This window comes from Cylas formicarius, unplaced genomic scaffold, assembly GCF_029955315.1.
Source record: "Cylas formicarius isolate icCylForm1 unplaced genomic scaffold, icCylForm1.1 PGA_scaffold_1__22_contigs__length_36826433, whole genome shotgun sequence".
Lineage (NCBI taxonomy): Eukaryota > Metazoa > Arthropoda > Insecta > Coleoptera > Brentidae > Cylas > Cylas formicarius.
In genome coordinates this window covers 24,452,671-24,466,058 of record NW_026844264.1, presented here as the reverse complement: position 1 = coordinate 24,466,058, position 13,388 = coordinate 24,452,671, and the positions used below count along the sequence as shown (strand labels likewise).

Below are 13,388 nucleotides of genomic sequence, written 5' to 3'. Positions count from 1 at the left end.
AGTAAAGAGCATCTAATAATTAAATTGACAATAGGTTTATCGTTTATTTTTACTAAATGCAGATATTTTGATCACGGGAGCGTCAAGTATCATTCTTATTATGAGAAGCATGACCACACCTAGATTTAATTTTTTACGAGAAAACCAAACCGTGGTCATTTTAGTTAGTTTAGAAAAAAATTCTCTTGTATGTTTTATAACATCAAGACCCAAATGCTTAAAAAAGAAATTGTTACACATTTTGCAGAACTAAGGTTTAAAGCTTGCTTTTGCTACTTATATCCTTTTCAAATGCATAATGCTTGACCATTACATTAAATATTGTTAAGATACGACGCCCAAGGTCAGCAGGCAGCTCAGCTTCAGCAGTTGCAAGTACAAGGAGCGGCGTGCAATGTTATTTACTTATGCACTATTGAAATGGAGTCGTTAACTGGTCCGCAAGCCATGAAAAAAGCGGTGATGCAGCTGTTTCAGATGTCGCCCCTACCCGACACAGCCATAGTTCACTTCAAGGTTAACGGGCAAGGGATTACGTTGACCGATAACAAAAGGAAGCTATTTTTCCGAAAACACTATCCAATTAACACAATATCGCACTGCGGTTTAGATCCAGAAGAACACCGTTGGTTAGTTAATGCGGAGGAAACGGGTTCAGCGAAAAGTTCCAAGTGAGTTTTAATGTCCCATCGGACGTTCCATCATTTTCTGAAGACACAATTCTAAAAAGAAAATGTAGATATTGTTTTTTTTTTAATTAAACTGTAAATTATGACTTAGTTTTCTTTTTCAATTTCAAATTTTGTGATTTACATTTTCTTTAACTTAGGCAATTTGCTTTACAAGACATTGCAACAGATGAAAAAAACAATCAAATAAAACCAACCATTTGGTGTTTGTTTTCACTAATAATACAAATTTTCTGTAAGCTTTTCAAAAATATTAACTTAGCATTTTTGTGAATGCTTAACCGTTCTATGAAATATGTTTTTGCACTTGTTATATTGTAGTCGCCTAACTTGTTTCAGCCGAATCTTTGGTTACGTGGCGAGAAAGCCCAACGTGACTAACCCCGACAACCAGTGTCATTTATTTGCTGAACTAGACCCCGATCAGCCTGCCACAGCCATTGTCAATTTCGTAAACAAGGTCCTAAGTTCGAACGGCATCAAACCAAATATTGTATAATTACACAAAAAGTGTGAGTTAAAATCTTGAAGTTTGAAAAGTTTTATTTCATTTTGAACAGGTTCGTGTAGTGCCTTCTTACATTCGAAAATGCGTTAGTTTTCGATGTTTTCGAAAACGAATCCATTATTTTTTTATAAATTTTATCGTCGGCACTTTGATTTCTGAGAACGTGTTGCCAAATTTTTTAACATTGGAGCACAAGGAGAAGTCTAATTTGTACATAGCTACACTACCGATTGCATTAGCCCACTGAACCTTCTAAAATCATGTAATATTTTCCTAGTCTTATGTTTTACGCATTAACTTTGAGTATTACTTAAATTATTTTTGTTCTTATATTATATACTTTTAATGTTGTATATATATGTTATGTATTTATTTTAAGCCATACCTAAGAAGCTGCGCTTCGACCCTGTGAATTGCTCGTATTCAGAATATAAGTAAATTCACGCGAAAATTGTTTGGCGGAGGACGAAGGACTTTGTTAGTGTTTTTGTTATGAGAAATTAACAAAAAATTACAACGGAATGGATGTATCATAACTATTCTTGCTGCATAATTTTGTTGCTCTACCTGTCCATCTTCATTTGTTCTTGGTCGTTCATGCCGATGGGGAAAAATGGGCCAACACGCAGGCATGTTTTCTTTTTATCAAATCTTATGAATGGCATGATATAAATTTTTTTATTTAAATAAATTGATTTAAATTTTAGCTCCATGAATTAACAAAGAAAAATGTTGTGTCCATCTGGGAATATGTTTTATTACCCTTTTGAAACATTTTTTATTGATAGTGAATACTTTCAAAAATAATTAATTACGATTTTAACTATACTTAATTTTTATATCTTTATGCGATAGCCATTCAGCGATATTCCAGACATTCCTTTAGGAAACAATAGACTTGGTAAAATTTTCTAGCAGTGCTCGTACTAATTTGGCTATCCAATATGAGCTAAATTTCTTTTGAACTTCTTATTGTTTCTATTCATAAAATGAGGCAAACTTTTATATCACTAAATTCCGATTAAAGCTTTAAAAGCATAAACTTACCTTTGTAATAAATAAAATATCAATTTACATTCCATTTGTTACTTCCTGTGTACATTGTGCCATATGGAATCATACACATTTTACCCTATTGAGGAGGGTAGAAAATAAATAATGAAGATGACGAGGAATGAAAGGTTTTGTTCAAATAACAAATTATACTTTGCATTAAGCGATTTCTATAAAACTGTAAGATAATTAGAAAATGGATCCATCCTGAGAACATTGTTACTATGTACTCAAATGGACACATAATACAATAGAGGCTCAATTTTATACTTTCACATATAGAGTAAAGTTTGTCTGATATGTGCCCACAATACGCCGTATCATCCCTATTTCCCCTAAAGGTAAAGTCACCAAAAAGCAAGCTAACAGTGTTGATAAACTCGTAACGTTGTGATGTCATTCTTATTCATTTTCACGTCGCACTAACAATGTCTTAGCAGTGTATCAAAATAGTTCTGAGGTATATTTAAAGGACTACTGCATTAACATTAGTCACTGAGTCGTTAAAGTCTAAAGAATCTCTATAAAACTGTTGTTAGTTCATAAACAAATACTGTAAGATTATTCGCTAATTTTTATTTTCGCGAAAGTACAAAAATTTAAAATATCCAAATCTGTTCACTGAGCATTATTTCAAAACCATAATATTGAATTGATATATTGTATGTGAACTTAAACACTAACAACGATGTTTCAAAAAAGTAAAGGTTACTAACAATAATGTTGCGTTTTTATAATATCCACCTATCCTTTTATCCTTAGTGAATCGATATACAGTATGCCTAGAGACGATGTTGTGTCCACGTCACGGCTAGTAGGGGTAAACCCGTAACACTATTGTAAACTACTTACTTGATATGTTCAGCCAAATCAAGATCAAACTCGATAATAGTGTAAATGACCAGCGCTACAAATTAAGCAAAAAATTCCATTTTGTCTATGCTGTCATAAATAAAGTTATTTATCAGCTTATTTAATTATGGGCATCAAACAGGGGAGGAAATTTGAAACGGTCTCGAAAAGAAGTCACTTTACATTTGTGCAAATTCGGAGGCACTGCTTTTTTAAAAAAGCGGTTTTTATCATTTTGCTTTGCTTTAAGGTTTTCTGACAAGTCTAAACGTAATCCTTGAATGCCGAATCAGCAGTATTCTTTATTTATTAACAGATTGAAATGTTAAAAATATTAAATAATAAGGATTTTCATCTACAAAAAAATACATTTTGTATCTTATTTACGCATTTTAACATTAGTTAGTCGGGGTTAAATATGACAACAAATTGTAAAATAAAATGCTGATAATACAGCCTATCTTGGAAAACAAAGAAATAGAATTTTAACTTCATACATCCTGTACTTCCTGAACCAGAATTACACTATTATTTAGAGAGAAAGGATGCAAAAGGCTTTAAATACACATTCTGCAATTTAGTTATGAAGAAATTTTAATTTACAGTTCGCAATGTGAATAGTTTTTTTGACTTCATGAAAATGTATTCATGGCTATGGCTTCATGAAAATTATTATGTAGTACACCTATCAAAATTTGCAGTTATTGTAATTCCTTGAAAATAAAGAATACTTTATTTTTGCGACTTGTAATATTTAAAGAATCCATAAAACATAATTATGATCATTTTAAATTACAAAAAAAAGATAATTTTTTAATTTCATATATCCATTAGTTTTATGTGTTTAAGATGCAAAATTTTGATTATATATATATAAAAGCAAATGTCATTATTTTCTACACAGGCATGTGCAAGGTACCACTTTAGCCAATTCTAGCGTTTTCGGTATTTTAGTCATGGATTGGAAGGAATCGGATATTTTCCTTAGATATTTAAAGCAGTGATGGTATTTTGGCAGTTTTCAGTTCTGATGGTTCCGATGGTCTTCTGCGTTTATCACGTAACTTATTAAAGTGAATTTTTTTATGACGGTGGTACAAAAAGTATACTGTCCAACTCATTCAACATTTTTACAAACTCATCTGAAGTGTCGTTTATAAAACTTGTTATTATACTGTTTAAATGAACATAAACCGACACTGTCACCTTTTCGGAGACGGCAATAGTGGTATTATTTAAAAGGGATCCCTGTTTAGGTATGTATATTTAACATAAAAAGAAAATGCAATACTAGCTACAAGATTTAGTTGTGAAGGCAACCTTGCATATCCAACCAAAGATTTTTTTCTGGAGAATGGAGGATTTATTGCAACGCTTTAAGCCCCCTTTGCTTTTTTAACTCTTACAATAATTTTTAAAATTTCATTTTTATACAAAATCAATACTGATCATCAAATCCAAACAGAGCTTTAAACGCACTTTTTATTCAACAAATTTCCGATGTTTTTAAGTGTTCAAAGATATTCTAATTTGCATTAAATATCACTTTGAAGGTTATCCACAAAATACGCAACTCTAAATTGTAGTAACGATGTCGTTATTTTCGATGAAGGAAACCTTAAGAGTAACCCAATAATTAAATTATTCTTGTGTCCCTTATGTTTTTCCGATTTAGTAATCGCTGCGTTGCATTTACAACAACAAACGAATACAAAACTATCTTTTAAAATGGAACACTGGATCAAAAACCAATACGAAGTGGCATTCGGGAGCCGGAAAATTTCGTCCGCTATTAAGATGATATTCAAGAGAAACGAGAGCACAAACGAAGAACGTTTTTTAATACCGGATCCGAGTTTGGAAACAAAGATTGCACAAAAAAAGACTGAAAACGCGAGAGAGTGCGACAGACAGCAGAACAAATTCGTTAGACAAACGTCCAGTCTCGTTGGAAGTCTGAAATTTAAGAGGCAAAGTCAAAAGGAGAAAGACAGGAGACCCAAAATTGCATCAGTTTTGGTCACATACGATAGAAACGGTGTTGCCGGCAGTAAGTATTCAAATTTCATATTTCTTTAAATTTATGTCACATTTTCCACACTTTTTTCAATATTAAGTATTGAAACGCATCATATCTTTTTGCTAGAAGCAATACAACAAATTTTCTTACAAGTTCAGAATGTTATTTATTTTTTTTGAAATTCCACCCTTCTGCCATTTGTATCTTTAGGGATATACGCATTAATACTGATTCGCACAGCTTCTTAATTTTAGCACAGAGTACTTTATTCACCAAAAAATAAATACATTAGGATCTAATGAATACTTATTTTAGGTAAAAAAGTATGTCAAAAAGTCAGTTTAGTTGAAGAAACTAGTGCATACTTGGCATTTAGTGGTAACATAACATATGGATATGTAAACTTCGTCTTCGTAACCTCAATACTGTCATATTGCAAGCTACGTGATGTTTCAATATGCTAGAATTTCTCAATAATTATATATTTAACTTTGAATTGAAAATTAAGAACTTCACGGTATAAATCAACATTTTTAAGTATATTCACAAAATTTTTCGAAAAGCGTTTAATAAAACACAACGCTTTTGTCAATCTCGATAAGAGGGTTTCGAATGCACGGGCATTTCAAAAAAGACATTACGACTTTAAAATAGTGAACGTTTATCAAAATTCGACGTCTCTGTTATAGTAACCCGGAAGTAACAAAGTTTTTTATTTTAGATCTTGGAAACTGCAACAGAAACGATTCTATCTGCACAAGAAGAGAGTGCAACAGTACTACAGTATGACGTTTTGTTAATATAAGCACTAGCTCGTATTATTTTTGTACATAAACATTCCATATTATAATCTGCACCTTACAAAATGTTTTGTAGGGATAATGAAATTGGTAATTCACGTAATTAAGTAAATATGTACGTACTTTTAGGAATAGAATACAATATTTTAATGTTATATGTCTAGGTGATGACACAATAAATGTATCATCAGTTCGTTGGATAAGAGTTGTTTCATTGAAAAATATTTACCTAATCAAAACAAAAATATACACAAACCACCAATACTCTACGGAGCAATATCCAATAGCTATGAAAATGCAGGTTATTTTATTGATTTGGTCAAATTCTTTTCTTGGGATCACTATAAATAAACAAAATTCGGTTAAGTATGCATTAAATACAAAGCCGAAATCGAAAATCTGTTTTATGATGTGGAAGGAGCGTAAAAATATCCGATAGATTTGATAAGATTACGCTATTAAACTGCACAAATAGAGAAATTAAGTCTGTTATTACGCAAAGACACAGTTTTATAAACTGAGAGAAACTTCAGTAAAAAAATTTTATATTCGTCAAACTATTTTTTATACCTAGTGGTTTAGCTGTATCCTGGTAACTAGAAATATTGTCACATTAAAGTTGGTGAATTGAGACCACTGGGTATGTGCTATAAATATTCCTGCGAAGTATGGACACTTACCGATAAATCACCCTGTACATTTTTCGACAAGTACGACATTTGCTTAGTTTTCACAAAACGCACCTAAATACTCCATTTATACATAAAGTGCGACCTATTTCCAAAATTGACTTAACCCAAATTGATAGTTCGCTTACTATTCTTCAAAAAAAATATGGAAATAATCTGTAAAACAGATACGGTAAAATTAAGTCAGTTTTTTTTATTTCATTTTAAAAGAATAAGTAGGTATAAGTACAATATAAAAATATAAGTAGGCACTAATCTGATATAAATAATAAAAAAAACATGCTGTGGATATAGAATGTCTTTAATTGGCCAAAATAATATTTGGTTGATTGATTGGTGCATTGATGTGTTGATTCAGGATTAGGTTGAATACTACTGATAGTATTTTGTCAGTAAGATTAAGAGCCTGAAAGTCTTGGGGAACGATCAAACCTGTAATGAAAATACTGACCATATGAGGTGACTTTAAGTAATACTAATTGTTGTGCATCTGGCTGCTATAAGTTGATAGCAAAATTCCTTCAAAACACTCTTACTAGTTGTCATGTTGAAAATGTTGAACTAAACACGTCCCAAATATTAGTCTCGAATTGTATCTGCTAAGTCCATTGGGAAATGTAGGGATTTTTTTGGATTATTTATTTGATACAAAATGCTTAATCCTAATAAGCTCAAACAAAATATGGCGCGTTTCATTTTATATTGTCATTAACATTTTTCTAAAGAAATCGTCCTAATTCCTAAGCAAGCGAAAAAGCACATTTTCTCGATCATCCCAGCATGTCAGCTAAAATTAGCCTTCCCTTTAAACTTCGAATATTAAATATTCTTCGTCGACATTGCACTGTTCGAAAGCGCTAAACGTATTTATTATCGACAATCTGTCAAAAAATTACTTCGTTCAATTCGTTAGAAAAATCGCACCATGAATTTACAATTGCCGCATTTTGGCTTCATTCGGATTATATAAAAGCTGCTACAGACCCAGGCGAAGTATAGTTGGTGTCTTGACTTTGTCGAATGTCAAGGGGTGGTAAGACTCATTTTTTTAGTTAGTTAGCGTTATGTACCATTATTATGTTCGTACTTTTGATGTTACAGGAATATTTTTAGTAACAGAAATAATAAAAAAGTTTCAATGAGTAGAAAACTATTAAAAGTATGGCACAAATTGCAACAACAGGCAGTACTGGCTGGACAATAATTACTAAGTCAAATGGTATACGATTTTTTCTCGTGCTTAAATTTAATATATCTATAACACACCAACTTACACACTAACACAACTAATTTTATTTATCGGGTGTTTTCGGTAGATTTTTTAATGAGAGAAAAATTATATTTTTTATTATGAAAATTATACTTGAGAACAAATGTATATATTTTTCTACATTGCATTGCGTTTGTTTTTAACAAAATTATATAGCCCGAAAGCTTATGCTTATGAGAATTATTATGGGGTTGTATGTTTTTAATGTTTTACCTGTAATGTTAAATAGGTGTAAAAAACTGCAAAAACAATTTTATCTACCCAAAAATAACTGACAATTTGATATTCCAATCAGTTTTCGAACAACGATTTAATTTTGTGTGTTGACCATTCTGCCAGAGTGGTTTGTAAAATTTGTGGGCATGCGTGCAAGAATATTGTATATCCTCAAAATTCGCCAAGGGGTAAACTAAAAATTCGTCAGTTGTCTTCAATAGTCTAAGTTACTTATATATTATTAAATTCATTATATAACTAAATAATATAATAAAATAAAAGTACCTATACATGTTTTATTCTTTCAGAGCAGAAATGAAAAGTCTTTGTTCCAGCATGATGCTGGTGATGATATTTTATTTCATATTCATGTACCAGTTAGGGATAAGTTTCGGCGTCATGCGAGACGGAAATATTGTCTCCCATAACAGCAGAGGTCAGAACCCAACGAGAATGATATCCAGGCATAACAATCAGTATTTTCCAGCCAAATCTGATCCACTTCTAAATGACTTAGACGGTTGGTATTACTTACTTTAAAAATATTTTGATTAATTAACTTGATGTGATTCTTACTTGTATTTCACTCTAAAACTCTGCGTTGAACACCGCGTTTTAAAAGTTTAGGTTTGCCTGAAAATTCGTATAGTATAACGGAGATATATAATGAAATTTCAATTTAAATCTTTCATCTTTCAATTATTATAACTTTTTTTCCACTTTTAATGTTCCTAGCTGCCAACTAGATGTCGAACAACAATTAGTATGTCTGTCAATTTCACTTCTTTTTCATAGAATTGACACCTATGAAAATAACGGAAAAAGGATAGTAATGAAAAAAAAAGTAGGTTTCTATAATAACTATATCTAAAATTTATATTGATAATGATTAAAAAGTCATAAAGGTACACAAAAATAATTTAATTAATAATTTAAGCTTAAAGAAAAACAAAAATTGTAGGAGATAATGTGATGGTTGAAACAATTTGTCTTGTTGTCCATTAGACACGAAATTATCCATTGTTGTTTTATTTTCTACCGCATCCCCGGTCATATTTTCATAATTTTTGCTTACTTTACTAAAACAAATGGAAAAGCGCCACTATCCGGTGTAGAGTAAGCAGGCAACAAATTTAAAAGAATGAAGGGCGTATCATTTACAAATTGAAGGTCTCTTCCGCATCGCATCAGCGTAAAATTGTTTTAAACCACCCCAATTTCAGATGTCTATCTTACAACTTAAGTGTTAGTGAAAACTAGTCCAATCGTAAGTTAACGGTAATCGTAAGTTAATCGAATTTATAACATACTGTGTGCTATTCTTGCAAAAAAAAAATTATAATTTCTGTAGCCCGTCCATACCACTATATTTTTTAAACAATATATTGAAAGGTTGCTTGATATCTCAATTGTGTGTAATGGGAAAACCATTAATGCAACAAACTAACTGCTCGATTACTCTAAAAGTATGTGCTGAGCAATGGTACTAACTTTTACTTTTTACAGATGAGGACGAATTTGGTATTTCCAAACGGCAACCGCAACAGGACGACTACGGGCACCTTCGATTCGGCAAACGAGACCAACAGTTCGACGACTACGGACATATGAGGTTCGGACGCAATGGGAACGAGTGACGTGCGACCGTTCAATAGAACAATACATTTACAACCATAAAGATAACTGTGTTTCAATTCAGCAATATAGATCATTTCTGGGTTAACTCTAAAGGATTTTATTTATGACCTGCGAAACTATAGTTTCCTATGTATCCAAAGACCGATAAATCCTTGATAAAACTTGCAATTAAGATAGATAATAATGTTTATTTCCATTGACTTTTAACAAAAGTATCGGGTAATGTCAACAAGTAAAAAAAATACATTAGAACACTAAAATACAAACTTTAAAAACAGATACATACAAACGCACAAAGTATATCACTCTGAGAGATCGGCATTACTACAAAGTATTCATCAATAGAATAAAAAACATTCTTATTCAAAATGACCTGTTATTTTTTTAAATAGATGGACAGGCAATATCTGTTTGACGGACAAAGACAACTTTTTATATAGTTTTATTGGTAAAATCATAGGGCTGTTAGTTACTTTGGATAACTTGACTTGGCACCTGCAAATTAAGATTGGCTCTAAAATTGAAATCTCCATCAATTCTGGTCATACAATAATTAGATTACTCCTTATGTAAATTATGTATTTAATAAATTATGTCTTTAATATGAAAAAAGAGGGAAACGTTAAAATATTTAATTTTGGGAACAGGGTTCTACAAGAGTGACCACGAGACTTCTCCAACATTGTTCGAACAATACGTGTTTGTTGGACAAAAACTTTACTCTGGAGGAGTTTTCCCAGCATATAAGCGTAAGATAGGCAAGATTAAACATATCCGAAATAATACAATAGTAAAAGCTGAAGATCCACACTCGACCGCAGTCGCCAAATAACAAAAGTGTGCATAGCCATTTTGTTTAATACGGAATAAATTTGGCATATCCAGGACAAATTACTGTCTATGAACAAACTCAAATACTGGACAACGTTAGTCTGATTAATCGATTTATCCTGCATTCCAACCAATAAGCTCTTGTTCATATCCCTAAGCGAAAACAACATCATCTTAGTCTTTGTCCGGTTCAAAGAAATACGGTTATTATAATATAATGGGAAACCAAGCTTTGGGAGATTGATAGATAAATGTGTTCTATATATAGAAAATATTTTTGAATAACAAATGTCGCGTCACAATTTCAAAACACAAATAGCATTTTACCTTGATTCAGGAAACCCAAAACACGTCTGCGCGTGTACTGCTTCTTCCAATGCCACTAATATCACTGAGAGTAGGTATTAAATCATTTGTTCACATAATGTGATTCATTCGCATGACCACATATTGTTACGATTTAGGTCAAACAATTATTTTCGCCAAATACTTTAAAACGATTTGACGTATCCTTGCCATACATACATGATACTAGAAAATGTTAAATAAAACTTTTTGGTTAGAGGCGTTCGATAGTGACGTGCCTGGCTAACCCTCCCCAAATTCTATGCACAAGCGGAAATGCTATATCTTGTTGCATCCATCTCTGAAAAATAACCTATAATGCCTCTCCATATCTTTAGCGATTTTTCAGATATTAATAATTTTTCCCATTTTTTACAGCCATATTTGAATTCGTGCATCTGAGTTTTAGCCTAGAATTTACGAAGATCTCATGCAATCGTTTCATGTTCACTCCATAATATACAGGGGCGTTCAAAATGTACGATTATACTGGTGGGAACAACTATTTTGGGAGACAATTAAAAATCCCTCTAATGATATATCCAATATGGCTGTAATTGGAGCTGTATTTTAAACTAAAAATTCGTATAAAAATGACAAGAAATTTATGGCGGAACAGATTATCCAATAATATACTAAAATAATAATAATAACAATAATAATAACAATAATTTACTCTCGTTCAAAAGATGGCGCTATTAGCTATAACTATAACTATTTTTGAAAGGCGTTCCTACTAACCACGGTAACATACATATTTATCTCTACATAGATTCGAGTTGCGTTTTTAAGTTAGGTAGGACTGCTTTTTAGGATTATTTAAATTTTATTTGTGGTATTCTGGGAATATAGTAGCAAGTCATAATGTTTAAAAAATATTCGATATTCAGTTGAACAATAGAGTGTAGCGTAAATATTTTGCTAAGGAATAAATGTTATTTTAAAAAAGTGTATGTGTAAAATTTTAGTATTACCTTTTATCTAACATCAACGTCAAAATCGAAGATACAATTCAACAAAAACTGCCAACACAGACATCAAGCAACTACTCACCCTACAAAAAACTTTTGGTATTATTCCAAGGGCTCTTGATTTAAAAACTAATACATCCAGGGCACTCTCTTGCAACGATAAATGACAGCCCCCGCGTCAGTCAATCAATTCACGAAGTCACTTTTACATTTCGATTGCGATAAGTTATAACAATGTCCAGTAATAGTCAACACGAATTTGAAAATGAGTTTGCCAACATCGAGTTATACTGCAGAGAACTTTTAACTGAGATTAACAGAAAACGGGTAAGAACGCATTTTTAAGTATGTTAACTCTCGTTCATAATTTCAAAAAATAAACCTACTTGATTTGAAGAGAATATCTACATTACAAATTATAACGCGAAGCTAAAAATTTAATTTAATTAATTTTTAATTTTAATTAATTATTAATTTTTCTCTAATATTTTCAACCTTGGTAGCAATAAATGTTTGTTTGCATGTATATACGAAAAAGACAGAATTTGAAAAATATGGATATTTGGGACTCCAACTAATTAAAAAAAGTATTAAATTATAAGGTGAATTAAAGTCGAACTTCGATAACTCGTGCGTGTTAGTTTGTCTTGATTACTCGAATATCTTGATAACTCGAACGAAACAAATGGTGCCAACTTCGATAAGTCGAATTTTCTCGGGGAACCCCCTAATTACGACCGATCTTAACCTGTCTTTTTAACGTATCTATGCAAGCAGTTCAGTTTCCGTGCTTGGTAAGTTCACTTGTATGACTTACTAGATAATACTAAGTCAAAAATACTGTCCCTATTCAATTTACACATTATATTAAAGACATTTTTGGATTTTTGCATTTGTTGACATGTCATCAAAACGTACTTTAAAAGCTTTGTCTGTTGATCAAAAATTCAAGGTTATAAAAGAAGTGGAAAGTGGCTCAAAAAATAAAGATGTAGCTGTGAAGTATGGGATTTCGGCAAGTACAGTGTCTATAATTTTAAAAAATAAACATTCGGTCATCACGGCAATGGAACGTTTCGAAGAAAACAAAAACAATAACATTACACTAATGGATTGTGTTGACGACATAACTACCGCATGGAATATCGACGTTAAGCCTGAAACAATTTCCAATTGTTTTAAAAAAGCCGTTTTTGGTCAGTTTTCTGAATGGGAAGAAGATGAGATTCCCTTCATTTTCCTAAGTGAACGCCTCAAAGAAAAGAGTGAAGACGAAATCCAAATAGAAATCGAGTTTAAAGCTTGGACAAACATTAGAGGTACAGCAGAAGGTAGCACCATCAACAATTTTATGCATGTGGATGAGGATATTGTTACTTCAGAGTTTCCTACTGATGAAGATACCATCGAGTCCTGCAGATCCGAACCGGTACAGTTAAACATCGAAGATGACTGTGAAAGTGACACGATGGAGGAGGAATTGGAAGATGATTCTCAGCAACCACC

General features: G+C 31.9%; 3 protein-coding genes across 13 annotated transcripts in view; all 3 read left to right on the top strand.

Annotated features, from left to right (window-relative positions):
* Positions 1 to 2,961, top strand: part of LOC132696894 (tensin-1-like) — a 119,173-nt gene extending 116,212 nt beyond the window's left edge. For all 10 annotated transcript variants that reach the window (XM_060662010.1, XM_060662017.1, XM_060662018.1 and 7 more), the window contains 2 exons: positions 330 to 671; positions 1,029 to 2,961. In XM_060662010.1, the coding sequence (XP_060517993.1) occupies positions 330 to 671; positions 1,029 to 1,188 (502 nt within the window). In that variant the 3' untranslated portion in view covers positions 1,189 to 2,961. The remainder of the gene's footprint in view (positions 1 to 329; positions 672 to 1,028) is intronic.
* A 1,825-nt stretch (positions 2,962 to 4,786) lies between these two features.
* LOC132697242 (uncharacterized) lies at positions 4,787 to 6,097 on the top strand. Its single transcript, XM_060662580.1, has 2 exons — positions 4,787 to 5,152; positions 5,844 to 6,097. Exons 1-2 carry the CDS (start codon positions 4,831 to 4,833, stop codon positions 5,909 to 5,911), a joined length of 390 nt encoding a protein of 129 aa, XP_060518563.1. The 5' UTR covers positions 4,787 to 4,830; the 3' UTR covers positions 5,912 to 6,097.
* Positions 6,098 to 6,449: 352 nt separating this feature from the next.
* LOC132697426 (drosulfakinins-like) lies at positions 6,450 to 9,807 on the top strand. Of its 2 annotated transcripts, none has more exons than XM_060662932.1 (3): positions 6,450 to 6,514; positions 8,406 to 8,617; positions 9,604 to 9,807. In XM_060662932.1, exons 2-3 carry the CDS (start codon positions 8,413 to 8,415, stop codon positions 9,732 to 9,734), a joined length of 336 nt encoding a protein of 111 aa, XP_060518915.1. In that variant the 5' UTR covers positions 6,450 to 6,514; positions 8,406 to 8,412; the 3' UTR covers positions 9,735 to 9,807. The 2 variants fall into 2 exon arrangements, with proteins under 2 accessions (XP_060518915.1, XP_060518914.1); XM_060662931.1 differs by lacking the exon at positions 6,450 to 6,514 and adding an exon at positions 7,618 to 7,644.
* Positions 9,808 to 13,388: the final 3,581 nt, after the last annotated feature.

Excerpts from the sequence above, each read along its gene's own strand:
- LOC132697426 (XM_060662932.1), top strand. The coding sequence starts at position 8,413 with ATGAAAAGTCTTTGTTCCAGCATGATGCTGGTGATGATATTTTATTTC. Across the intron at positions 8,618-9,603 it reads ACTTCTAAATGACTTAGACG|ATGAGGACGAATTTGGTATT; the intron begins GTTGGTATTACT and ends TACTTTTTACAG.
- LOC132697242 (XM_060662580.1), top strand. The coding sequence starts at position 4,831 with ATGGAACACTGGATCAAAAACCAATACGAAGTGGCATTCGGGAGCCGG. Across the intron at positions 5,153-5,843 it reads TAGAAACGGTGTTGCCGGCA|ATCTTGGAAACTGCAACAGA; the intron begins GTAAGTATTCAA and ends TTTTTATTTTAG.